The sequence below is a fragment of the Diceros bicornis genome, chromosome 36 (genome assembly GCF_020826845.1).
Source record: "Diceros bicornis minor isolate mBicDic1 chromosome 36, mDicBic1.mat.cur, whole genome shotgun sequence".
Classification (NCBI taxonomy): domain Eukaryota; kingdom Metazoa; phylum Chordata; class Mammalia; order Perissodactyla; family Rhinocerotidae; genus Diceros; species Diceros bicornis.
Window position 1 is genome coordinate 808,797 of NC_080775.1, and position 27,955 is coordinate 836,751.

General features: G+C 40.4%; 1 protein-coding gene across 2 annotated transcripts in view; it reads right to left on the reverse strand.

Moving 5' to 3' along the window:
- Positions 1-27,955, reverse strand: part of LARP4B (La ribonucleoprotein 4B) — a 101,162-nt gene that overhangs the window by 13,685 nt on the left and 59,522 nt on the right. For both annotated transcript variants that reach the window (XM_058532333.1, XM_058532332.1), the window contains 8 exons: positions 23,812-23,890; positions 22,046-22,182; positions 16,085-16,188; positions 12,112-12,222; positions 10,932-10,985; positions 10,636-10,845; positions 2,819-2,925; positions 2,012-2,263 (listed from right to left, as the gene is read on the reverse strand). In XM_058532333.1, the coding sequence (XP_058388316.1) occupies positions 2,012-2,263; positions 2,819-2,925; positions 10,636-10,845; positions 10,932-10,985; positions 12,112-12,222; positions 16,085-16,188; positions 22,046-22,182; positions 23,812-23,890 (1,054 nt within the window). The remainder of the gene's footprint in view (positions 1-2,011; positions 2,264-2,818; positions 2,926-10,635; positions 10,846-10,931; positions 10,986-12,111; positions 12,223-16,084; positions 16,189-22,045; positions 22,183-23,811; positions 23,891-27,955) is intronic.

Sequence of the window (27,955 nt, forward strand, 5' to 3'; positions counted from 1 at the left end):
AAAACCAGAAAACGGGGAGTCCTGGGGGGAGTATGGCCACTGTGGCTCAGGTCTTTCAGGAGAGAAGGCCAGTGTCACCCTCCAGCTGAAGAGCCCTGAGCACCCGATGCCTCATCTGGAGATGAAGAGAACATGAGGAACAGGGGAAGGAGCCAGGTGACAGTATCAACCTGGGCTCCCTGATAAGCTGTTCCTCTCGTGTCGTGTAGACTGGTACATGTTAGCTGAGCTCTCTCCTGTCTTACTGGTGGTGGTCGCAGTCCTCAGGTACAGACTATTGAGGCAAGAGTCTCCATCAGCTGGGCAAAAGCATATACTTGTTACTGCTGTCATCTGGAAGTTCGAATGCCGTGGGAGGATCATATGTAACTACGTGGGCCAGAGGCAGGCATGTCGCCGACCAGACGCTCCGCAGCTTCACACCTGCCTTCACCCTCCTCTGTGACGCTGGGTGGCGTTTTGCAGCTCCCATCTTTCCATTGCCAGGATGCTCCTTGTCAAGCGTTTCCCAACAGGGAATGACACCAGAGGGAGGGGGGAGTAGGGAGGGTCTTCCTGGTGGTGCTTCTTTTGCACTGTCCCTCGACCAGCGTCGACCTGCACCATCCAGTGTGGCGGCACGGCCCCTTCCTTAGGGTCTGGCCTCAGCTCCACAGACCCTGCCCCAAGCCTCTCTAACAACTCCAAACTCGCCTGCTGTCCCCCAGCCCGAGTGGCAGCTGCCTCCTGAAGTCACTGTGTCTGTATTTCCTCAATTTACCCCTTTGTCTTTCAGCCCTCCAATATCTGTTGAACCAACTTTATATCAAATTTCCTGATGATACACAGTCCTGTGCCAGTTCTCCTGGATTGTGCTGCCTTCAGTCACTCTCACTCCATCCTACAACCCCACCAAGACTGTCCGGGTGGATTTAACCACTACAAACGTGACGGACTGCCTCTGGGCTCCTCACACTCCCAAAATGCACTGGAAACATACCGTGCCAGGAAGAAAAAGGAACCAATGTTACTGGAGCTTCTGTATGTCAGACACCGTGCTGGACACTCAGTATGGAACACTTAGAAATATTTTTGTTTAAAGTTTTCAAAGTAGGTAAAAAAAAACAAAAGCTTAGGCAGGTTGAACACTTGCTAGTTATCTGTCAGAGGAGATTTCCTTCCTGACAGCATGTATTGAACTGACCACTGAGAGACCAAACTGGATAAGCCAGCTTCCACCTGTTAACGCTGGACAGGATATCACCGACTGGATGCTTACCTGTCCATCTTTTGGACGATGACTCACCTCTATCTTTTCTAAGCCCATCTCTCTAACAGAGGTGTAAGTGGCAGAAGACGAGACAGCAAGCAGCAGCAAAGGAAAAGCTAGAAGGGAGTGGACGCAGCCCACTATTACAACGCACGCTAACGACCCCAGGTAATGACCACAGACACTGTGGGACCAAGGGTGCTAGAGGGCGGGACCAAGGATGGAAATAAGCTAACTCTCTCCTAAATGTGGCCAACAGGTACCACTTAACCATAACACCATTCGTTTATAAATAAATTTAGTACAAATGGAATTTAAACTCTGATCTGCCTGGCTACACAACTCATTGCCTATCTACCGTGCAACACTGCTGGTTGGAAAAGGAGCAAGGCTGGGAACACGCGGGCCCTCTGTCCAGGCGGGAGTGGGAGGGGGTGGGAAGAGACCGCAGGCTCACAGAGCGTGGCGTCTGCCATCTGTTGAGCTCCAAATTCTCCACAAATAATGACTATGACCTAATATGGTTCAGTTCCATGTACGGCTCTCATTGAACAATTTTATACTACAAAAAAAATAAAACTAGTTAAGTCTTTGCTCTAAAAGTAACCTCTCTGAGTAATTATATAAAATCTTTGGTGGTTATAGCCTTCAATTTGATTTTCTGTGATGCATTTGAAAATAACGATTATAAAACATGTCTAAATTAATGGAACCGTTTATATGTACAAAGTACCTATCCAACAAAAATTGTGAATGACTCACCTTCCTCTCCCCAAACCAGGAGAGGACTCCAGACTGCTCTGCTCCACTCGCCCAGTTCCAATGTCTCTCTTGGCATAGGCGGGAGGGTTCTGTACCCGTGCTCTAGGTTGGCCTGTCTGCCTCGTTTGTGGGCTCCGGACACCATTGAGTAGCCGATCTGCAGTGAAGTTAAATATCGAAGGACTTTCCAACAGCCCGGGTCCCCTCTCTGCACTGGGAATGGCATGGCGTAGATGAGACTTACTAGGATTCCTATAAACAAAATGTTCACACAGGCTCAGTTAAAAATGATCACAGCATTACAGAACGAGTATGCTAATATAGGAATGTCTAAGCTTAAATTTGCTTTCTACTTAGAAATAATATAAAAAATGTTTAAAATAGTTTAACACATAATATCTCTGATAATGCAAATCTATAAAGTATCAGTGTTCTGTTAGCTACAGTCCAGGTCCAAACTAAAAGCAGGCATACACAGATGCAAGTTGCCCCAGAAGTCTTTATCTATAGAGAACCCATCCTTTACGTAGGCCCTATAGGACGCACTTGAGGGTTTAATCCTCACAGAATGTAATTCTATACTTCAAGCAGCTTTATCTCTGGTGAACATTACTAGAGGTCAAATGCATCATAAGCGATCATCAGAAACAGCCTCTCTACTTAATAAGTATGACACGCATATGATGAGCACTACCAAGGTTTAACATATTCTGTTTTGCTTTGCTTTTTAAGTATACAGTATGGCAGCGACCTCTTATTACCACCCCTGGAAAAACAACCATATTTTAATCACTCAGGGGAACTTGCCTGCTTCTTGGAGGATACTGTCTGAGTGAAGTCAGAGGAGATGCTGTGGGTTTGAAGGTTGGAGACGTAAACCCATTTATAAATCCAGCATTTGGAAATGGAGTTACCTAGATTCATTAAAAACAAACAAGTCAACAGGCATAAACAGACTTTGAGTTGGTTAACACTGCATCTTGTGGTAACCTGGGTCATTTCTCGACATGTCAAAGAGGCTATATATTCACAGGTTGAGAAGAGCACTGTCTAAGATTATTGCTAATGGCCAATACTTCTTGAGCCAGGCTGGGGCTAAGACTATCTTCTGGTCTGTCTCAGTTGATCCTTACAACCACCCAATGAGAAAGCCACTTTATGCATGTGGTAACCGACATGAGACGGAAGCACCTGCTCAAGACCCCTCAGGTCCAAGCACAGGCTCAGGACTCCTACACGCTCGCCTGAAGAGCCCAAATGCTCAACCGAACGGTACTAGCAACACCACCTCCAAGACTGGCAAGAAGTCAGTAATTCTTCTTTATTCCTAATGACTTGAATGAAATTCATCCAAGTTCCCAATCTTAGGACCATTTATTATCTATTTCATAATCACAGCCTTTGAGTGCCATTTTTAGCCTTCACCTTCATGCAAGCCTTGCTCTGAGCATCAGCATATTTTCAGATCATTAATAATTACTCCTCAAGTCACAATTTGAAGTGATATATTTCATACAAATACAGTAACACATAATTCAGAAGAAAATTAAAAAGGGTCACAGTACCCTTAAAAGATATAATCCTAAATATAATCTTCAAAAGTTAAGATTAAGTACAGAATTTTAAATGTCAGTCAACTATTTTAAAAATCTAGACACATATAAAAACCCCATAAAACTTAGTGTTGAAACACAGTTCTTTTCTAACAAGATGAAAAGAATGTTCACTCCAGCTGTCTGGATTCTGGACCCGTGGTTTCAAACACTTTCTGTGTAAATGACATTCCACGATGGGTTCAAAGGTATTTAACTCCTTGCTGCCCTCCAGTTCCCACCCTAAATTTTCACTAAATTGAAAGACAGATATAGGCCCCTCCTTGTTTGGAAAAATAAAAAATAAAAAATACAAAAACAAGCAATTCCTCTTAAGTAGAGCTAATTGGAAGCTTTAATAGAAGAAGGATGTCAGAGATAGCTTAGGACCAAAATAAAATTGTTCCATGATTAAAAAAAAAAAATTAAAGCAATAAAAGGGAAACACTGGGGGAGAAAGATGTACCTCAAGCTTTGTTGGAGTGGCCAGAGTACTACTGGAAAACTCGAGTCTGCACCAGTCAGACTCTTCAGAAATGTATCAGTCACACCAGAACCAGGTTTGGAAGACTGGTTATCATGGTAAGACCAATCAAGAAGAATCATTTCATGTATGTACTTTTACATACAGAACTCTAGTATTTGAGTAATTTTGTTCAAGAGTTTAAAACAACACAAAACAGAATAAGGTATAACAAGAACGACTTAGAAGGGGAAGAGGAGAGTGATTGAATTGACTTAGTATAAGGAAATAAGAGGCCATCAGATAATGGACTATCTCATACACAAGATTTTTTATACAAACATCAAGGTAACCACTAAACAAATAATCAAAACAAAACCACATATGATAAACAAAGAGAAAACTAGAAGAGTCATAAGACAGAACAACCAAACTGAATTGGCAGTCCGAAACAAATGGGACAAGAAACAAAGGAAATGCAAAAGAACCGGAAAATAAGTGACAAAACAGCAACATTAAGCTCTCATATATCAATAATTACCCTAAATGTAAATGGATTGAACTCTCCAATCAAAAGATACAGAGTGGCAGGATGGATTAAAAAGCAAGACCCAACAATATGCTGCCTCCGGGAAACACATCTCAGCTCTAAAGACAAGCACAGGCAGAGTGAAAGGATGTAAGACAATACTCCAAGCTAATGGCAAACAAAAGAAAGCAGGTGTTGCCATACTCATATCAGACAAAGTAGACTTCAAGATAAAACAGGTTAAGAGAGACAAAGAAGGGAAATATACAATGATAAAAGGGACACTCCACCAAGAAGACTTATCACTTATAAATATATATGCACCCAACATAGGAGCACCAAAGTACATAAAGCAACTATTAACAAACCTGAAAGGAGACATTAACAACAACACGATAATAGTAGGGGATCTTAATACCCCACTTACATCAATGGATAGATCATCCAGACAAAAAGTCAATAAAGAAATAGTGGACTTAAATGAAAAACTGGACGAGATGGACCTAGTAGTCATATACAGAGCACTCCATTCAAAAACATCTGACTACCATTCTTCTCAAGCGCACATGAACATTCTCAAGGATAGACCATATGTTGGGAAACAAAGCAAGCCTCAATAAATTTAAGAAGACTGAAATCATAACAAGCATCTTTTCAGACCATAATGCTATGAAACTGGAAATCAACCACGAAAAAAAACCGGGAAAGTGACAAAAATGTGGAGATTAAACAACATGCTACTGAACAACCAATGGATCATTGATGAAATTAAAGGAGAAATCAAAAACTATCTGGAAACAAACGAAAATGAAAATATGCCATACCAAATCATATGGGATATGGGATACAGCAAAAGCAGTCCTGAGAGGGAAACTCACAGCGATACAAGCCCACCTTAACAAACAAGAAAAAGCCCAAATAAGCAACCTTAAATTACACCTAACAGAACTAGAAAAAGAATAAACAAAGCCCAAAGTCAGCAGAAGGAGAGAAATAATACAAATCAGAGCAGAAATAAATGAAATGGAGACCAAAAAAACAGTAGAAAGGATTAATGAAACAAAAGAGTTGGTTCTTTGAGAAGATAAACAAAATTGACAAATGCTTAGCCAGACTTACTAAGAAAAAAGGAGAAAAGACTTAAGTAAATAAAATTAGAAATGAAAGAGGAGAAATTACAACGGATACCATGGAAATACAAAGGATTATAAGAGAATACTATGGGAAATTGAATTGGACAATCGAGAAGAAATGGATACATTCTTAGACTCATACAACCTCCCAAAACTGAACCAAGAAGAAATGGAGACTCTGAATAGACCAATCATAAGTAAAGAGATTGAAATAGTAATCAAAAACCTCCCAAAAAATAAAAGTCCAGGACCAGATGGCTTCTCTGCTGAATTTTTACCAAACACTCAAAGAAGATTTAATACCCATCCTTTTCAAACTATTCTAAAAAGCAGAGGAAGATGGAACACTTCCTAAATCATTCTACGAGGCCAACATCACCCTGATACCAAAGCCAGAAAAAGAGAATACAAAGAAGGAAAATTACAGGCCAATATCGCTGATGAACATAGATGCAAAAATCCTCAACAAAATATTGGCAAACCGAATACAGCAATACATTAAAAAGATCATACACCGTGATCAAGTGGGATTTATACCAGGGATGCAGGGATGGTTCAACATCCTCAAATCAATCAACGTGATACACCACATCAACAAAACAAAGAATAAAAACCACATGGTCATCTCAATAGATGCTGAGAAGGCGTTTGACAAGATACAACATCCATTTATGATAAAAACTCTCAACAAAATGGGTACAGAAGGAAAGTACCTCAACATAATAAAGGCTATTTATGACAAACCCACAGCCAACATCATACTCAATGGGGAAAGACTGAAAGCCATTCCTCTGAGAACAGGAAAGAGGCAGGGCTGCCCACTCTCACCACTCCTATTCAACATAGTACTGGAGGTTTTGGCCAGAGCAATTAGGCAAGAAAAAGGAATAAAAGGAATTCAAATAGGCAACAAAGAAGTGAAACTCTCACTATTTGCAAATGACATGATTGTATATATAGAAAACCCTACAGAATCCACTGGAAAACTATTAGAAATAATCAACAACTACAGCAAAGTCATAGGGTACAAAACCAATCTACAAAAATCAGTTGCATTTCTGTATGCTAATAACGAACTAACAGAAAGAGAGCTCAAAAGAGATAATACCATTTACAACTGCATCAAAAAGAATAAAATATCTAGGAATAAATCTTACCAAGGAGGCGAAAGACCTATACAATGAAAACTACAAGACATTATTGAAAGAAATCGATGATGACATAAAGAAAGGGAAAGACATCCCATGCACATGGATTGGAAGAATAAACATAGTTAAAATGTCTATATTACCTAAAGCAATCTACAGATTCAATGCAATCCCAATCAGAATCCCAATGACATTCTTCACGGAAACAGAAAAAAGAATACTAAAATTCATATGGGGCAACAAAAGACCCCAAACAGCTAAAGCAATCCTAAGAAAAAAGAACAAAGCTGGAGGCATCACAATCCCTGACTTCAAAACATACTACAAAGCAACAGTAATCAAAACAGCATGGTAGTGGTACAAAAACAGACACACAGATCAATGGAACAGAATTGAAAGCCCAGAAATAAAACCACACATATACGGACAGCTGATTTTCGACAAAGGAGCTAAGAACATACAATGGAGAAAGGAAACTCTCCTCAATAAATGATGCTGGGAAAACTGGACAGCCACATGCAAAAGGATGAAAGTGGACCACCTGCTATCGCCATTCACAAAAATTAACTCAAAATGGATCAAAGACCTGAAGGTGAGACCTGAAACTATAAAACTCATAGAAGAAAATATAGGCAACACACTATTTGACATTGGTCATAAAGGAATCTTTTCATATGACATGCCTACCCAGACTAGGGAAACTAAAGAAAAAATAAACAAGTGGGACTTTATCAGATTAAAGAGCTTCTACAAGACAAACGAAACCAGAATCAAGATGACCAGACAACCCACCAGCTGGGAGAGAATATTTGCAAAACATACATCTGACAAGGGGTTGATCTCCATAATATATAAAGAACTCACACAACTGAACAACAAAAAAACAAACAACCCGATCAAAAAATGGGCAGAGGAAATGAACAGACACTTCTTCAAAGAAGATATACAGATGGCCAATAGGCACACGAAAAGATGTTCAACATCACTAATCACCAGGGAAATGCAAATCAAAACAACACTAAGATATTACCTCACGCCTGTTAGAATGGCTAATAATCACCAAGAGAAAAAACAACAAATGTTGGAGAGGATGTGGACAAATAGGAACCCTCATACACAGCTGGTGATGCAAACTGGTGCAGCCTCTATGGAAAACGGTACGGAGATTCCTCAAAGAATTAAAAATAGAAATACCCTATGATCCAGCTATCCCATTACTGGGAATCTATCCAACGAACCTGAAATCAACAATCCAAAGAGGCTTATGCACCCCTATGTTCATTGCAGCATTATTCACTATAGCCAAGAAGTGGAAGCAACCTAAGTGTCCCTCAACTGACAAATGGATCAAGAAAATGTGGTATATATATATACAATGGAATACTACTCAGCCATAAAAAAAGACAAAATCGTCCCATTTGCAACAACATGTATGGTCCTGGAGATGGTATTACGTTAAGCGAAATAAGCTAGAAAGAAAGACAAACACTGTATGATCTCACTCATATGTGGAATATAAACCAACACATGGACAGAGAAAACTGTACTGTGGTTACCAAGGGCAATGGGGGTGGGGGGTGGGCACAAGGGGTGAAGGGAGACATATATGGTGATGGACAAACAAAAATGTACAACTCAAAATTTCACAATGTTACAAACTATTAAAACATCAAAAAAAAAAAAAAAACAAGTAAATTGGCTACTAACATGATAATGTAACACAACTTGCTGAGAATTAACAAGCATCCTCTCTCCACTTCTGGTCAGAATGACACAGTGTTTCAGAGCAAGCAGAAGGGCCTCACGCCCCCAAACCAGGGTCAGAGGAACCGTCCCAAATGGCCAGATAACTGATGCAGAAGCCCAAAGGACCCCATTTGGGAGAGGGACAGACACGAGGGAGAAATAGAAAAGCAACTTAAGTGAAGAAGAACTAAATAGCACAGGCATAGCGGTTAGCCTCCTCTGGAGAAATTATGCACCACAAGAGTTTATGGACTCTGTTTCCCTTTAAGGTTCTCTCATGCTATATTAGCTAGATGGGTACTGGTACACTGATACAGAATGCAGTAAATATTTCAAAAAAGTAGTACATTTTCTTACAATTAGGATTCACTCAAAAGAAAGAAAAACAACTGTGAATGTCAGCACTTATCTGCTAGCCGTTCTTTCACTTTTGAGGGCTCTGTGCCCTGAGGCTCTCTCTCGACTCATCTCTTTCACGGCTGTCCTTCTCACGTCCCTCAAGCACCACACGCGAGTCCACAAGCCTCAGGCCACTTTTAAGAACCTGGACAGTCTGGCCCTGATAGAACTCACCAACCTCCTCTCCACAAAATCACCCCAGGGCCCTCTGCACATGCCACTTCCTCTCAGGCAGCTTCCTTCCCTTCCACCCCTTCTAATAAACTCCACTTAGATGATGACACGATCCGTGATAAACCCCTAATTATAAGTTTCACAGTATTGTGTCTATGTCCCATTTCTGTAATTATCGCCTGCTTGACATACTAGTCTTTTCCAGACTGTGTGCTCTCTCAAGGACGCACATCTTTACACTCCAGCATGTAACAGGCACCAACCATCCCAGTGCACCTTCTCTCAAGCCACCCTCTTCAGTTACCACCCTCTTTTTTTTGCATGGAAAGATTCGCCCTGAGCTAACATCTGTTGCCAATCTTCTTTTTTTTTCCTCCTTCCCCAAAGCCGCAGTGCATGGTTGTATATCATAGTTGTAAGTCCTTCTAGTTCTTCTATGTGAGTTGCCATCACAGCATGGCAACTGACAGAGAAGTGAGTTACAGACGAGTGAGTTACCAACCTTGTTCTACCCACCAGTGGTGACAAGAGCCTCAGGTGATGTCCCCACATGATGGGGCTCGGCTCACGGCATCTCCCTCACTGTGACCCGAGCACCCCACAGCTGAGAGACCAGACCACCTTTCCCTGACGTGGTCCACAGCCATATCCTCAGAGTTGTTAACTCGATTCCTTTCTGACCAGTCTCCCCTGTGGTCAACTCTTCCATCTCCAGTTCCAGATAAACCTGCTTTGCAGCCTCACAAGCCTCCTTTCCAGCAGCCCATCCCTATCCTCCCAGGTAGGAGCTGAATGACTACTTCTTTTCATACCTCAGATTAGCCCTGATTCTCATGTCCCACTACATCAAATTCATGCCAAGTCCTAGTCAGGGCCCACCTGATTTTTCTAACATCTACAACAGCATACCTGGAGAAAAATGATTGGATTACAAACAAATGAATTCCAACGATAGGCCTTAACATAGGCCAAAATCTGTAAAAATTAGTCATGCCAACTAACTAATAAGGCTTGTAAGACAGTGCGTCTTCTACTTGTCCTTGACTGTTAGAAGCCTAGTAAAACACCTTTTTCTCCTTAGGAGCATCTCCCCTTGCACTCCCCTCTGCGCTCACAAGTACCCCAGCTATCCCAGAGTCATAGCACACGCTGTGCTTTACTAGGGATCACGTAGCTTAGGAAAGGAAATGCTGGACAGGACGAGAGGCGACCTGGGCAAAGCACTGACAGTATTTGAAGGTTTTGTTAGTGTACGTAGTAGCTCCATATTTATCTCCCAATTAAATTTAAAACAGAACCGGAAGGTCTGTTTTACTATGGCAAAGGGCATACGTATCTGGTTCCCCCATGAGCTGAAGATCTTTATCCTTCAAAGCACCTGGTGCAGGGCCCACAATATAACTTTCTGCTATGTAAGCTCCAAGTAAAGACAAGACTCACCAGGGGTGGATCAAGATAGCTGTGCGTTGCCGACCACGCCTGAGGGGCGATCAGGCTATACAGAGGGAACTGCTGCTGGGGGCCATAGACTGGAGGTAAGTAAAACGAAGCTGTGTATCGCTGCTGCGTGTAAAGGCTCATGTCCAGAGGTCTGAATCCGTTCTTTGGCAAAAATGTGTTTATAGCTATTGCCTTTGCTTTTATCCGTGCCTGTTTGAAAATATGTAAGTTTCTATTAGAATAGTGAAGAATACTGATTTGCAAATAAAGCAAGTATAACCAATGGTCTTGCTTACCTTAATTGGTTTTCCTTGAAAAGTTTTGACTTCTTCTCGCAAATACTTGTAAGCCTGAGGGCAAAATCATCCAAAATACCATTGTGTTAATTTTATAAATAAGATGAACCAACAGTTAATACTTTAAACAAGGAACTGTATAGCTAAAATATGTGGACAGGACCTACAACAGTGATCCTTAACCTTCTTAGGGTCACAGATTCCTTAAAAGAACGTGATAAGAGGTATGAACCCTCTACCCCAAATTCTCATAAACAACATCTGTAAGCAATTTTATAAGTATTAATATATACCATAAAAGCCTCCCATAGACCATAGCCTCAGGATCCAAACCTAGGGGAAAACAAGGGATACCGGGCTCCTAGTACTAACCCCAATCTGAAATTGGAATTACATAGTTTAGGAAAGAAAAAAGATTAGGATTGCAATATCCAAAAGTCATTATTTACGTAGCTCATTATTCTTCTCCAAATTGTCCTATATGACTCTGAAGGCTCTGAACCTTCTGATTCAGCCTCAGCCCACTGCAGGCCCACAGTGGGGAGGAGAGCTTGTACCTGCTCCAAACATGCTTTCTCTGTCCCATCGCCTGGCTCCTCCTAGTCCCACCTTCCCCTTCCATCCAATTAAAACCCATAGTTCAGATTTTCGTTTCTCTCTTCTAAACCTGTAGCATTCACAACATTTAACACTTAAACCTATACTGGCATTCCTTCACGCATGCTAATGTTTCCCCCAAAGAAGATTCTTCCTTTAAGGGCAGGGAAACCATCCTAACTCCTGTGTCTCCTCACAGGGCTTCTCAGTGCCTTTTCACATTATCTTGTAACATACGATGATGCCTAGTGAAAGTTAAGGTTAGGTTCAAATTTCCCAAAACGCTTTCCAAATATTAAAACCTTTCTTTGCCCAGATACAAGAACAGAACTCATTTTCCTAGGCTGCTTGTCTTACATGTCCTCAGAAAATTATGTCACGTATTTTTCATATCACTACAAAACTGTCTACACAAACACATCTATATAAGTTTCTACAACTTGATTTCCTCTGCACTTTATATATTTAAACTTAACACCACAAGGCAATAGTAATCTCAATGCCCAAATTTAGTCTCATTATGTATTAATTGTTAAGTACTGGTGAACTCTGTACTTCATGGGTAGTGGTACAAAGAGCTTACCTGTTGTGCATCAGCTTCTGTTTCAAATGTAATAAACCAATTATCATTATAGGCAAATTCACAGTTTATAAATTTCGGTAAATTATCTCCTTTAAATAGTGCTTCTACTTCCTACAGGGAATAGAGAGGTTAGAAATTAATTCTCAACTATGCCACCATTTGTCCTCACCAAAAACAGATGATGCCTACTCTTAAGGACAGATCCTTAGACAAGAGTGCAACACACTGATGGCCTAGCAAACCTCTCTTTCAAAATGGTTAAGGAGTTCAGTGTGGCTTCAGAATTAGGATCCCGTTGCCAGTGGAAAAATAAGTCTACAACTTTCCTACTCCCAAGATATCATTAAGCTAAATTAATGTGAAAATATCACTTCATTTTATACAGTAGGCTGATAACTACACAATGGGGGGGGGGGCGAGGTAATTTAAGAAATTTAAAAATTAGCTGGACTTCTGCTTCCAGCTAAGATGGACCAGATTTACCCTCCCACATGAAACAATTAAAAACAAAAGACAAAATATATGAAATAACGTTTTTCAGACAGTGGCCCTCAGACTGTGCAGGACACAATCCCTGAGAGGGACATGTGAGGTGAGCCAGCGAGCACCCAGCTCATGCTTGGAGTTTCCAGGTGCAGTGCCAGGAGGGTGAGCACAGGCCCAGCCCCACAACACCACAGCTCTCGGGGTCTCCCCAGGCTCTGGGTGCGGGAAACAGCCACCTGAAACGACTACAGGGAACAACCCAGAGCTCCCGGGACAGGGCAGTGTGTCTTCCGACCAGCTGGAGTAGAAAAGTTTCCTAATTCATCAGGCTGAGCATTCAAAAGGGCACTGCCTCAGCGTGGGGAAGCCTGGCCCTGCAGTAGAGGCGGCTCTGCTGCACCTAACAAATACTCCTTAAGTGATGATCAAACCGGCTCCAAGTCACTTAACTAAACCTCAAAACAAAGCTTAAGAATATTTATAGGAAGGAATACAAAAACATTCAGTATCCAATAAAGTAAAATCCAAAATGCCAGGCATCCATTTGAAATTTACCAGGCATGCAAAGTAATGGAAAAATATGACCTATAAGAGAAAACCAATCAATCAAATGAGACCCAGAAATGACAGATGATGGAATTAGTAGGCAAGGACATTAAAATAGTTATTGGATACATATTCTATATTCAAATAGATAAAGACTGAGCATGTTAAAGAGAAATGCAAGATTAAAAAAAAAAAACAAAGACAGCCCCAAATTGAACTTCTGGACATGAAAAATACAATGTCTGAAATGAAAAATACATTAAACAGGATTAACAGCTAGTTAGAGACTTTCAGAAGAAAAGAAGAGAAGGGAGAAGACAAAAAATATTTGAAGAAACAATGGCTTGGTGAACTTCACGTACAAGAAATCTGAAAGCTACATCAAGGTGCATTGTAATCAAACTGCTTAAAACCAATGATAGACTCTTGAAGGCAGCAAGAAAAAGGAAGACTCATTACATACAGAGCAATGAAGATAAAAATGACAGATTGATCCTCAGAAACAATGCATACCAGAACAGAGTAGAACAACATCTTCAAAATACAGAAGGAAAAAAAAATCCTGTCAATCCAGGATTCTCTACCCAGTGAAAATATCTTTCATAAATGAAGGTGAAATAAAGATTTTCTCAAATATACAAAAACTGAAAAATTCATTACCAGTAGACCTGCACCACAAGAAATATTCAAGGAATATTCAGACAGAAATGATGCCAGATGAAAGTCTAGATCTAGTTAAAGGAATGAAAGGCATTGTAAATGGTAAATAGTGAATAAATATAACATATTTTTCTTATTTTTAATTAATTTAAAAGAAAATTGAATTGTTTAAAGCAAAGATAACAAAACATTGCAGATTTATGACTATGCAGAATTAAAATGTATGACAATAGCACAAAGACCAGATATGGAAAACTGGAAGGAACTTCAGAAAGGTGAAAAGTGGTATTATATTAATTAAGGGCAGACTTTGATAAACTAAAGATGTCAACTATAAACCCTAAAGCAAACAATAAAACAAAACAAAGAGTTAAATCTAATAAGCCAAAAAAGAGATAAAAAATACTTAATTCAAAAGAAAGAGGAGAAAAAGGAAAGAAAACAAAGAACAGTAGAGACGAACAGAAACCAAGCAGCAAGACGGTGAACTAAATCTAACACATTATGAACCACATAAGTGGGAATGGTCTAAACTCCCCAAGTAAAAGGCAGAGATATTCAGAGTGGGTAAGAAAAGTAAGACCCAGCTCTAAGCTGCTTATAAGAAGCCCACTCTAAATGCAAAGACACAAAAGGGTCAAAAGTAAACGATGGGAAAAAGACCTACTACACTAAAACATGAATCAAAGAAAGCTGGAGTGGCTACATTAACACCAGACAAAGTAGATTCCAGAAGAAAAATAGGGTAGTTTCATAAAAGACTACTAGCCAGTTACACTTTGAAAAGGACCAAAGGAATTAACCAAATGAATTACAATTTAAAAAATTTTCTAATCACTGACAAGCGCTTGGTTACATTTAAAGAAAAAGGATTTTCTGAAAACTGCTAGCCTACGGTCCCAAGCCCCAGCAGAAGGGCTCTCTACTATACGGTGTTCAGGAACTTATTGTCCTTTTCTTGTTCAGATTGGTTTGGACCACTTTTTTTCCCTTCCTTTTTTGTCCAACTTTTAATTTATCATAGAGCTTTCTCTAAAACTTCTCTCTTAAGATGTTCATTGTTCAAGTTTTACAACAGATGTAGGTTGTGCTGTTTGGAATAACAGAAATACACCAAGATCAATGTCTGCAGCTAAAAGTAGACAATTCTTCTTGGTTGTAGTCTTTACAAATGTCTCAAGTCTTGAAACTCAGGACCTATGTTTTAAATATTACTGTGAGTTAATAAAGACATTCAGATTAGTAATAAGAAATATACTGATCCTTCATATTCAGAAGCTTAATTAAAAGAGGACGAAAAAAATACAATCCTAATTTCTTTTTCTTTACCTATTACAACAGAACTAATAAATACAGCCCAAGTTGAACAGAAAACTTGCTAGCAAGACCAGGTTCAAGAGTGATGTAATTTCTCATCCTAGGTCTTGCTGGAACCTCATCTTTGTCACACTCCACCAAGAACTGTCCTTAATAGACCCACACATGCACTAATCTATTTCCTCTACAGAAGGGACTTAGAAAGTACGCAGCATGAGTAACTAATATGATTAGCGCTCTCTATGAAGACTTCCCCTCGTTATTTCCAGGTACAACCATCCGTGTGTTTTACGACACAACGTAACTTTAAAAATTTGGACAAGTAACAGATTTCACAGCAATGCAGGAAAGGTTGATTACTTCTCATGACTCTTAACCTATCAAATACTGTGGTTGCCTAAAATTATTGCCTAAGTTAGTAATTCTTAAATTATGATCTCCAGACTCCATTTATATAAAAAAAGATGTCTCTGCCTCTTTACTGTGACGATACTTACACTGATGCGACATTTACACTGACGCTGGCAGGTCAGCTCGTGTCAAGCACAAGCTATAATGGTGTGAACTCCTCACAGTACCCCTCTTGTCATGAAAATATTTGCTTTGAAGTTATTTAGCATAAAAATGTGTTTTTATCTTCACTTGTGAGTTTATTATTCTTATTTTTTAAATGAATATTTAAACCTTTTCTCAATTTCTAAATATTGAAATTACCATAAACTATCCCTATTTTTTTAATGTACAGTGTGTAATGGAGACCTGAGACCAACAAGCTTGAGAACCACTCTTAAAAATGAATCACACTGTAACTATCAGAGTGTGTAAATCTGGGAGAAAGTGTTACTGCATGTATTTATTCTTTAAAATACACCCTCCAAAAAACACAGAAGTAAGAAAAAAAAACCAAACAAACAAAAAACCCACCAGAAGTGTCCAAGTGCCCTTCAGAGGAGAAACAACTTACTTCTACAGGGGTGGACTCAGGGATCTCCCGCAATATTACTATACAACGATTCTGATTCGGCCTTACTTTTTCTCCCTTCTCATCCACTTGGACTAAAGGTAAAGCTATAAAAAGAAAAATAAATGGTAAAACACAAATATTAAAACAAATCAACCATTTGTATTCTAGTATGACATAATATAGATACTCCAGCAGGATGTTACAGTATATAGAGTGTTACAGTATATTACTAAACACATTAAAGAAACCTGTATACAACAACTATCAAAAGGTTTTAAACCAATCTTGCATGTTACATTTCTCAAAACTCAGAAACATGAGAATTTAAAAATTTCTATAAGAGCTATAATAAATGTTTAGGAAACAAAAATTGTAAACAGCTCAAACAACTAAAAGCAGATTACAATTCAGGGTTAATGGCTTTCTCCTTTCTACAAGTCCCCAAAATAAAACAATTTTCTGTCTTACTATGACTTTTTATTTTGAACGCACAGGAAGTTGCCATGTACCCTTCATCCAGCTTTCCCTGATGACGACAGCTTACACAATCACAGTCCACAGTCAAAACAAGGAGGCTGCTGTTGGGACAACACTGCTAACGCAGGGACAGGCCTAATCCAGATTTCATCAGTCTGTGTGTGCACTCCTTTCTGCCATGTTTTGTTTTTTGGTGTCGCTTCTACGAAACTATATCATGTGTAGATTCAAGTCACAGCACATCATCATCACAATTGGGGCTCAGAGCTGTCTACCACCACAAAGACATGTTACCAACATCAGGAATGAAAGGTGTAACTTCACTACAGGTTGTACTATTATTAAAAGGATCATAAGGGAATAGTGAGAAAAAGTTCAAGCTAATAAATCAGACAACTTACATGAAATAGAAACATTCCTTAAAAGGCACATACGACCAAAGCTCACTCTCAGGAGGAAGTCATCAGAACAGACTGAGATCTATGAGAAAACTCAAGGCCACACAGTTTCTGGAGAATCTTATCAAATATTCAAGAAAAAAATAATACCAATTCTACAGTACAAACTCTTCCAAACCACCTGAAAGTACTTTCCAATTCAACCTGTGAAGCCAGCAGTTCTGATACCCAAACTAAACAAAGACATTACAAACCAAAAAAATTAGAGACCAACATCCCTCATGAACATTAAAAATTCTTACCAGATCTTGCTAAATTGAATCCAACAACATATAAAATGACAACAAATAATGACAAGTGGGATTTTCCTCAGTAAAGCAAGGTCGGTTTACCAATTGAAAATTAAGCAATGTAATTCACCATATAATGGATTAAAAAACTAAAACCATACAATTTTCTCATAGATGCAGAGAAAGTATTCTACAAAATCCAACAATTCATTTCTGACAAAAATTTTCAGTAAACTAGGAACAGAAGGGAAACCTCCTCACCTATGAAAAACCAACGCTTAGCATCACACTTGCCTGAAGACAAGACAAGGCAAGGACACTACTCTCCCTACTTCCATCCACCACTGTGCTGCAGGGTCGAGCCAGGGAAATAATGCAAGAAACAGAAATTAAACGCACCCAGACTGGGTAATAACTAGGCAAACCTCTTCATTCACAGACAACAAGCTTATCTCTATGTATAAAATCTGATACAATTTCCATAAAAAACTAGAATTGATGAGTTTAGCAAGGTTTTAATAAACAAGATCAATATACAAATATGAACTTATTTCTACATACTAGCACCAAACTAGAAGTTGAAATAAAAAATATAATTTCGGGCCAGCCCCGTGGCTTAGCGGTTAAGTGCGCGCGCTCCGCTACTGGCGGCCCAGGTTAGGATCCCAGGTGCGCACCGACACACCGCTTCTCCAGCCATGCTGTGGCCGCGTCCCACATACAGCAACTAGAAGGATGTGCAAATATGACATACAACTATCTACTGGGGCTTTGGGGAGAAAAAGGGAAAAAAAAAAGGAGGAGGATTGGCAATAGATGTTAGCTCAGGGCCGGTCTTCCTCAGCAGAAAGAGGAGGATTGGCATGGATGTTAGCTCAAGGCTGATCTTCCTCACAAAAAACAAGACTTCTTATAAAGCCAGAGTAATCAAGACACTGCAGTACTAGTGTAAAAACAGACAAACAAATCAAGGACAGACACATGGCCCAGAGACGAACTCACACGTTTAGGGACAAATGATTCTTGCAAAGGCAAGGCAGTGGAGAAAGGAGAGCCTTTTCAACAAACGGTGCTGGAGCAGTGCATATCCACAAGCAAGGGGCGGAGAACTTGCGATCCATAGCTACAATAATTAGCTAAAAATGGATCACAGACCCAAATATGTAAGCCCTAAAATGATACAACTTCTAGGAGAAAAGCTTCATGCCCTTGGATTAAGCAAAGATTTCTTAGGTACAACACCAAAAGCAAGATCCATAAAAGAAAAAAATTAATAAACTGGACTATATAGAAAATTCAAAAGTCTGCTTTTCAAAACATACTATTAAGAGGATAAAAAGAGAAGTCATAGATTGGGAGAATGTATTTGCAAATCACATATCGGAGAAGGACTTACATCCAGAATACAGATAATACATATCTGAAGTTACACACACACACACACACACACACACACACCCCCCCCCCACAAATCTCAATTGTAAGAAAAGTAATAAAAAAGTGGCGAGGGTAGGGGGCACCTGAATAGACACTTCAGCAAAAAAGATAAGAGGAGTGCAAATAAGCACATGAAAAGACTGCTTAATGTCAGCAGGCATGAGGGAAATAGAAATTAAAACCACAGTGAGATAACCACACACACCTATTAGAAAATCTAAAACTAAAATGTCTGTGCATGCCAAGTGTTGGCAAGGATAGGAGCAAGGGAGCTTGCATCACTGCGGGAGATGCCCACTCTGAGATGGTATGATCACTCTGGAACAGGTGGGAATTTCACAAGTTAACGTACACCTATCATACCATACAGATACTCCTCTCTCAGCTACTGACCCAAGAGAAATGGAAGCATTTGTCCACACAGAGACCTACACGAATGTTCATGGCAACATCATCTGTAGTACTCAAAACCTGCAATAACTTAAAAGTCTATCAACCAGGGGGTGAATAAACTGACTGTGGCGTATCTACTCAATGGACTACTACTCAGCAATAAAAAGCAATGATCTACTGATACACTCAACAACAAAATAATTATGCTAACTGAAAGAAACCAGACCAAAAAAAAAAGTGATACTGTACCACTGATTCCATTTATATAAAATTTCTAGAAAATGCAAACTAATCTATAGTGACAAAAAGCAGACAAGTGGTTGCCTGGGACAAGAGAAAATTCGGGGGCTGATGGACATATTACCTTGATTGTGGTAGTTCTATGGTTGTATAAATACGTCAAAACTTACCTAATGTACACTTAAACCACGTGTAATTTATGGTAGATAAATTCTACCTAAATAAAGCTGTAAAACAGAACAAATAAACAGGTATTGGCGAAACCCTCTGTTCCTCTCCTCTCTCCCTAGTCCAGTTGCCCACAAGAGTCACATTGAATCAGGAGTTTCAATGCTATTCATGCTTTTATACTCTTACCCCGGACCTCCAAATCCATAAAAAATATGGTTCTGTTTTACACATACCTAAACTTTATATAAATGGTATCATTTTGTGCATGTTTTTGAAATACGCTTTTATATGCAACATTATGATTTTAAATTTATTCTTATTGAAAAATGTACGCCTAGTTCATTTTAATAACTGCTCTAGTATTCACTGTGTGGCTACATCACAATGTATTTATTCATACTCTGCTGACAAATATTTCAGTGTTTTTTTAAATTAGCAATTTCAATTATATTAAGTGTAAAAACAAAGCATTTGAATCAGATATACTGTCACACTATATGTGTATTATGTATAAAAATAGTCTAAAAATGTAATTTACGCAACTCAATCAACACGAGAGTTTCAGTGTTGTAGTAGGGAATATCCAAATTAAAATAAAATGTTACCAGATGCCTACTGTGTGTCTGACTCTATGCCAGGCATTTTGGGGATGAGGATAAGATTTAAATTTAAGAAGCGATCTCTGCTCACAGAGGCTTATTTATGTCCCCCCTCTTCAGAACTACAACAAATATAATAATATGCTAACTATAGTCTGTTCATATAGATTATTACATATGCACATATATTTCTGTCCAAAGATTGACTGAAGAGAGACAATTAGACACTAAAGAACTGAATACAAATAGCAGATAACATTACAACTCAAGAACCTCAAAACACAGCCCTGGAAAAGGAGTGGAGAGAGTGACAGGGCTGTCCATGATAGAAACAGCTCCTTTAAGCAAATATGCAGGGCAATTAAACATCCTCGGAGTCTGCACGAATGACCCCTCGCCAGCAAGCATCAACTGAGAAATTTTCCTCAGTGGGGCAGCCAAGTTTCCGAGGAATGCCTAAAAGGAATAACCAAATCTGGGATTCCTAGTAATAACCAAAGACTGTTAACAGAGTAAAGTGTGTTTAGGTTAAGAAAGCCACTGGCCGTTTTAAGTGGGTCAGATGGAACCAAACAACTGATACATCAACAAAGCAACATTAGAAAGCAAAACAGGATCTTGGGAAACTGTGCTATAATTTTCAGAATTCAAATTTCATGGATTATGTCTGCCAGTTTATTATGTGGTTCAATAATTTAATGACCTTACAACATGTGCCTAGGAACAGAAAATAGAGAACTTTTATTTGTGAAAAGACAATCCAACTAAGTTCTAAGGTAAGATGTTCATCTTTTTCTACTACTGTTAAGTCAAATGCGACAAGAAAAAAATCTTCACTGACTGTCAGCAGTCAGCTAAGCCAGGGACAATATGTGAACACTTCCGCCTAAGTGTCAGTGATGGAAAGTCACGGTAGTGACATAGAGAAATGAGGCTTTAATTCAGGCACGCAACGTCCCATCATTTGGAAATACTTAGGCAGGGTGTAGGGGGACACACATCACACTGTTCTTCGTTAAGGGTACCCATTGGAGTTGCTCAGTAGAGCAGTCCTGAGGATGGAGAAATAACTCACCTGGTACTTTTAGCCCTACTACAAAAAGTAAATTTTTATAATTAAAACCAATCCCATTTAAAAAGAAATCCAATATATTGTACATTTAATATAAAAACTAATTCCCAGTGAAGCCGTCCTGGGTGGGAGGGGCACAGGAAACTGGGCAGAGGGGCACATGCTCCTAATCCTGCGATGAAGAGTCCACCAATGTATACGCAGGTCCAAACTGATCCAACGGTACACTTTAAACACACACACAGTTCACTACGTCAATTATACTTCAGTAAGGTGGCTTTTTAAAAATAAATAGATAAACTGGTTAGGTTGTAGAAGCCTCAATCTGCAAAGCAAACCAGGGCACCACAAACTACACTTGTAACACGGCAGGTAACACTTTAAATATCCGCATTTCCTGAATCTCTGCAGGTCTCTGATGTAGGGTTTAAACCTTCCTTTGATGTTGCCAAATGTCCAAGAAACAACTTCATTCACAATATCCTTTTAAGAGAAAATGCAATAATATTTCACCCAAATTTCAGCAGGAAGTTGCAATTTGAAAGAAACTCCTTTAGTGGTTAGAATACTAATTAAAATGTATTCTACTTTACCCTAAGTATCGTTATTTTTTTTCATTAATGTCACAGCTGTCTTTAATCTCTCTGTTAGCCTTTTCTGCTCCCAGGACCTACAATCTGGGATGCGTCTGAGGTTTCAGTTACGCAGCCCATCAATGTCCCAGCGCCAGACACGGGGGCTGTCAGAAAGGCCCAGAAGGCCAGGGAAGACTCCACTTGCCATTAAGTACCTTAGCACTGAATGGCTGTGGATCTAAAGGTCACACCAGTGAGAAAAACGCCATGAAGACCAGGTATGATTCAGCCGGACTGCTGTTCACTTACATCTCAGCACTTCGACAATCAAGTCCATGTCAGTGCTGAGCTTCTTGATGTGGTCCAGGTTAGCTACCGTGGTGATTGGCACGTACTGATCACTGTCCATCTGTGATATAAGGTACATGTCACTAGCAAGGTTCTCCCTGCAGAAAGAAGACAATCTTTCTTAATTAAGATTTCTTTAAAAGGAAGCTTCGCAAGAGGTACAAGTGTGGCATGGTATCGCTTCAGAGTCAGATTTGAGTTCAAACCCCACCTGTATTTGCCATCTCTGACTGTAGGTACATTTTTTTCAGAGGCATCTAGGGAGGCATAGAGAGCAAAAGTAAAAGTATACTGCACTTTATACAATCAAAATTAATTAGCAGGTAAATCTTTAAAAAATGTATTTATAGCCTATCTTTGTTCCAAAAAGTGTTTGAGTAGCTTATTAAAAAATACAGACACAAATTTTTAAGTAAGGAAATCCAGCTGAAAGAACAAGACGGTAAGAAAAATATGAAAAAGCTGAGAAAGGTTGGTACCCAAAGTGCATGCTGTTCAGTCTGGACACTTGCCAGAGAAGTTGCAAATCCAACTCTGGCTTTCTAGCACTTTTCAGCAGCCAGGATTAAAAAGAAGGAAACATGATCAATAACATGACCCACAAGGTCACAAGGTAAGCCACAGATAACCAGTAGGTTAGGTGACGACGAGCTACTTCCTGGTACTTTGGTCTATGGTCTATGATGTTTGTTTCCATAAAGTGGACATTACGCTCAAAAACATCTCCATACCAGACACAATTAAACTCGGTTTCACTGGTCCTGCGGTGAAGGCCAATGACAATTGGAAAGCTGAATAAAGCTACTGTTTTGTAGAGGTAAACGCTGTTCTGACCCCCTCATCTAGGTTAGCTATCTTGCAGATATGAGGATACTGGCCAGAGGAGGGACAGAGCAGGGTTTGTGAGTGGTGCAGACAAGGTTTTTCAACATTTGCAGCAGCATTTTCTCCTTTTAAAGTATGTCATCATGCAGCATATGGAGTTTCCTAATTTGTGAACATATGGACGTGGAAGGAAGGCCAGCACACGGCCCTCAGCTTCGCCTCATGCAGCCCTACTGTCTCTGAGGCAGCCCTCACCAGACACCTCTATGAGGTCTTAAGGCAGGCCCAGAGAAAAACCTGAAAAATCACCATTATTAATAGAAAACTCTACACATAGCCATTTGGTTATCTTCATAGTCAAAGAACATTACATGTAATCTAATCCCATCTTCTTGTATGTCCAGTTCTGTCACTTGAACTTTAAAGGTTCTACTCCAATAGAAAAGGTATTTGGGGGGGGGCAAAAAACCAACAAGTAAAAAGATGCGTTCTATATAAATAAAACAATTTGCTACTGTAGTGTTTGGCGTATTTTGAGAACTAGTATAGGAAAGCTGTTCTGAAACTAATGTGCTAAAAACGTCTCTGTGAGATTGACAACCTAAGGCTCCACCCCCAGACTCTGATTCCATGGGCATGGGGTGAGGCCCAGGAATCCAAATTCCAAAAGCAACCCAGATAATGATCAAGATGAATCTGTGGACACCCGTGGAGAACAGTGGCCCAGAGGATTATGTTCAGTTCTCCAACATGCCAAAGGTTATTACTACTCAATAGTTTAGATTTCCCATTAATAGATGTACCCAGACATAAACAGATCACACTCCTGTCACATTTGTCTATAATGACGAATGTAGAACACCATAGATATTAGGTACTAGAAAAACAAATACCGTCCTTACCTAGATAAGCAGAATTCCAATGTTTTTTTAAGTACTTCTCGAGGGTCTTCCTGGCTTTCTGGTTGAGGCTCATTTCTTCCTACATAAAAGTAATGATCAATTCAGGAAAAATGGCTTAAAAGGTACCAAGCAGATGATTCAGTAAAGCAATTCCAATGTTTTCAATACACATATTAACTCATCTACATGGTATACAGAGAATATAAGAAAAATGTTATTTTACCTACTAAAAAAAGAGAAATCATAAGCAAAAGAACTCAAAAAATCCCTCTCCCCCAAACAAAAACAACAGTTATGAAAAATAATCTGAAGAGTAAGATTTATTAGCAAAATTTAGCAGGTGCTTTTTATCACAAAATAAGTGTAAGCTTATTTAATGCTTCGCCTCTATTCAAAAAGGATTTTCAAGTAACCTACAAGAACACAGATACTAAAATAATAAAAAAATATAAAGGAAAGAATCAAAATAAAGAAATGATAAATACACACCAAAAAATCAAGGCTGGGATCATAAACACCAGGGCCTAAGGACTAGGCAGTTTCTGCACCAGAGCCTTATAAACCCTGCCTTTAAATTTCTAGGCAGTTGGTTACAGTAAGAAATTGTGGAGTTAAAGAGATCCTAGTGGAAAATACTAAATAAACAGATCCTCAAGAGGAAACAGAAGCTGGGACTAGACTCTAGAGGAGATTTCTCCTAAGATGCTAGATGGCATCGTCCATATGTGAGTCACACGAACCACCTGTCATAGACCTAGGGCCTCTAGGACAGAGCACTAGAGCTCAGGGTAAGGCCCCGGGACTGCCAGCACCCTACATGTGGCGGGAGCTGGACTTGCACACTGGAGGTTGGGGTGAGGACCCCATTTTAGGTGGCAGGAGAGAAAAAGCACTGACACACTTAGAACTCAGAATTTTTGTATGCTTCTATATAAATTTGCAAGGCATAATCATACATGTGGAATTTTCTGACAAGCGATATTCGTATTCTAGAAGTCAAAGTCAAAGACCATCAAAAAGCAAAGACAAAGTGGGGGCATTTATAACAAATAAGGACAGAGAGCTTGTGTCTGTTTTATATGAAGAGCTTTAATAAAATCCACTCCCACGAGCAAAAAAAACAAAATCACCAAAAGACAAGAAAACAAACAAAACCAATGAATTTGATGAGACTGGAAATTAGAAAAGGCCCTTGAAACCACAACCCGATTTCATTCCTTGGTCCAGAAAGGCCTCTCCTAATCACCCATTTAAATGTAACACTTACTAAGCACCTGCTGTATGCCAGGCATTGTTGTAGCACTGTTTATTCAGCCTAAATAAGGCCAGGTCTCTGCTCTCAGCGGGAGAGGCAATCAACAGTTAAATAAGTAAACACTACACAGAGCATCAAGTAGAATCTGACACAGGAAAACACCACATGGGATAGTGTGCCAGAGACCTGCTCTAGACGGAATGGTCAGAGGGGTCTTGGTGTGGAGGTGGCATGGAGCAGAGATCTGATGGAGGAGAGGGTGGGCCTGTCCAGGGTCTGTGGGAAGTGCATTCTAAGCAGGGGTGCAGCAAGTGCACAGGCCTGGGCGGGGGGGCCCTCAAGAACCAGGAGGGAGGCCAGGATGTCTGGGAGAATGAGTGGGGAAACATGGTCAGAAAGGAGGCCACAGAGGCGGGGAGGGTGAGTGTCAGATCTAGGGGCCTTGCAGGTCACAGTGAAGACACGAGAATTCTAACCTAAATGTGGTGGGAAACCAATTTCTGCCTTGGAGAAAGCCCAGTGTCCTGTGTTGAAGACGATGGTAAGGACACAAGAGGGAAGCAGGGAGCCTAGTTAGGACGCTGATGCAATAATCAAGGATACACTAACATTCCAGACTCTTCAAGGTAAGGGTGGGAATTAAACCAGGAATGTAGGAACAGTCGAGGGCCCAGAATGAGCCTTCCTAGGAAAACTGAGAGCACATGCCTGGGGAGGCAGGACGTGGTGATGGCGGGAATCACAAGGACACGGTGAGTCAGGTAAATTCCCCACTGGCCTGGCAGCATCATGTCACTGAAGATTGGACAAACGCAGGGCTGGTGATGTGGCTGGGACAACAGTCTACATGGGTGGGGCTCAAGAGGGCACAGGAGGTGAGCGGGGAGATAGCTGGTCCAGACGATTCTTCTGGAGAGTTCTGCTGGGGGAAGATAGAGTGTTGAGGGCGGTTTCATTTAACACGAGAGGATACAGCAATGTGGAAGATTCCTGACACAGCAGATAAAGAGCATGAGGACACAGGAGAGGAGGGGTCACAGACAGAAGACTGTGAGATTCAGGGGTGTTGGGGTGCAGAAGTGCCCTTTTGACAGCTCCAGTCTTCACAGTTAAGTAAGACACAAGGTCATCTGCGACCAGGCAAGATGGAGAACAGGGACTGGACTTTCCCTCTCTTGTAAGACAACCAGCAAAACCAAACAGATGGAGAATGCCATCAGCAAGATGGTGGAATAGGAGGTCCCCACTCGTGTTCCTCTCGGCAACAACAATTTGGCATCTATCCTCGGACTAAAGTGCCTTTGTGGGAGCTGTGGGATCCAGGTAGGAAAGAGTGAAACCCCAGTGGGATCCAAGACCAAGGAAAGCCGTTTTGAGGAGGCAGGCCCACACAGAGGCAGCTGACTTGCCAGTGGAGGTCCTGGCTATAGACCTGGAAACAGTGCTGTACCCCTAAGGACTTGGCTACAGCTCCCTTTGGCTTGGTCCTGTCACCAGCACCACCCACCAAGAGTCACAGAAGGAGTCATGCCCACCTGTGCCCTGGGCAATAGGCACACAGACCTCAGTCCTGGCTCTGGACCCCAAAGTGGTCCATGACCCAGCTCCAGCCGCTCTTGGCTGCAGTCTAGAAGCCCCTGGAGGCAAGCCCACCAAACTCCGTCAGACTGTAGATACTGAAAGGGTCTTGGAAGTGGGCTCCTACCCCGCGCTGCCACAGTCCACAAGGAGTCCTGCCAGCCAAGGGTCCCTCTGAGAAAGACCCTGGCATGCCCCTGGAGATAGGCCAGCCAACCTCAGTCTGACAGCAGTGCCTGAAATAGACCTCTGACTTGACTCCAGCCCCTCCCAGCTGTGCTGCGAGTCCATGAGCAGTTCTGCCCATGCAGAAACCCACCAGGAGACACAGTAGTCTAGGCCCCCAGAGCACCCAGGGACCAAGCTGGATCCACACCCACTCAAGTTCTGCCAACTGTGCACTCCACTGCAGACCCAGGAGCAGCCTCGTGACCTGGCTCCAACCCACCACGACTGTGAGTCCATAAGTAATCCCATTAGCCTGAACCAACAGGAGAAGGTCTTTACTTGCCAAATCAATCTATAAAGACAGGAAGAGGTGCTTGCTCATTCCAATGCACCGACACCAAAGCAAGGTTACAAGGATCAGGCAAATATGACACTATCAAAGGAAACTAGTACGGCTCTAGTAATTGATTCCAAAGAAATGGAGATCTACAAACACCCTGACAAAGAATTCAAAATAATCATCTTAAAGGAACTCAATGAAATGCAAGAGAACACAAACAACTAAATAAAATCAGGAAAACAATGTAGGAACAAAATAAGAAGTTTAGTAAAGAAACAGAAATCATAAAAAAGAACCAAACAGAAATCCTGGAGCTGAAGAATACAATGACAAAACCAAAAACTCAACAGAGAGCTTTAACAGTAGAATCAGTCATGCAGAAGGAAGAGTCAGCAAACCTGAAGACAGGTCATGTGAAATCAGCCAGTTAGAGGAACAAAAAGAAAAAGAATGAAAAACAGTGAAGAAAGCCTGCATGAATTATGGGACACCATCAGTTGCATTTCTATACACTAACAACGAATTATCCAAAAAAGAAATTAACAAAACAATCCCATTCACAATTACATCACAAAGAATAAAACACCTAGGAAAAAATTTAACCAAGGAGAGGAAAGACCTGTACACTGAAAACTATAAGACACCGATGAAAGAAACTAAAGACGACACAAATAAATGGAAAAATATCTCGTGCTCTTGGATCGGAAGAATTAATATTGTGAAAATCTCCACAATGCCCAAAGCCATCTCCAGATTGACTGCAATGCCTATCAAAATTCCAATGGCATTTTTTTCAGAAATAG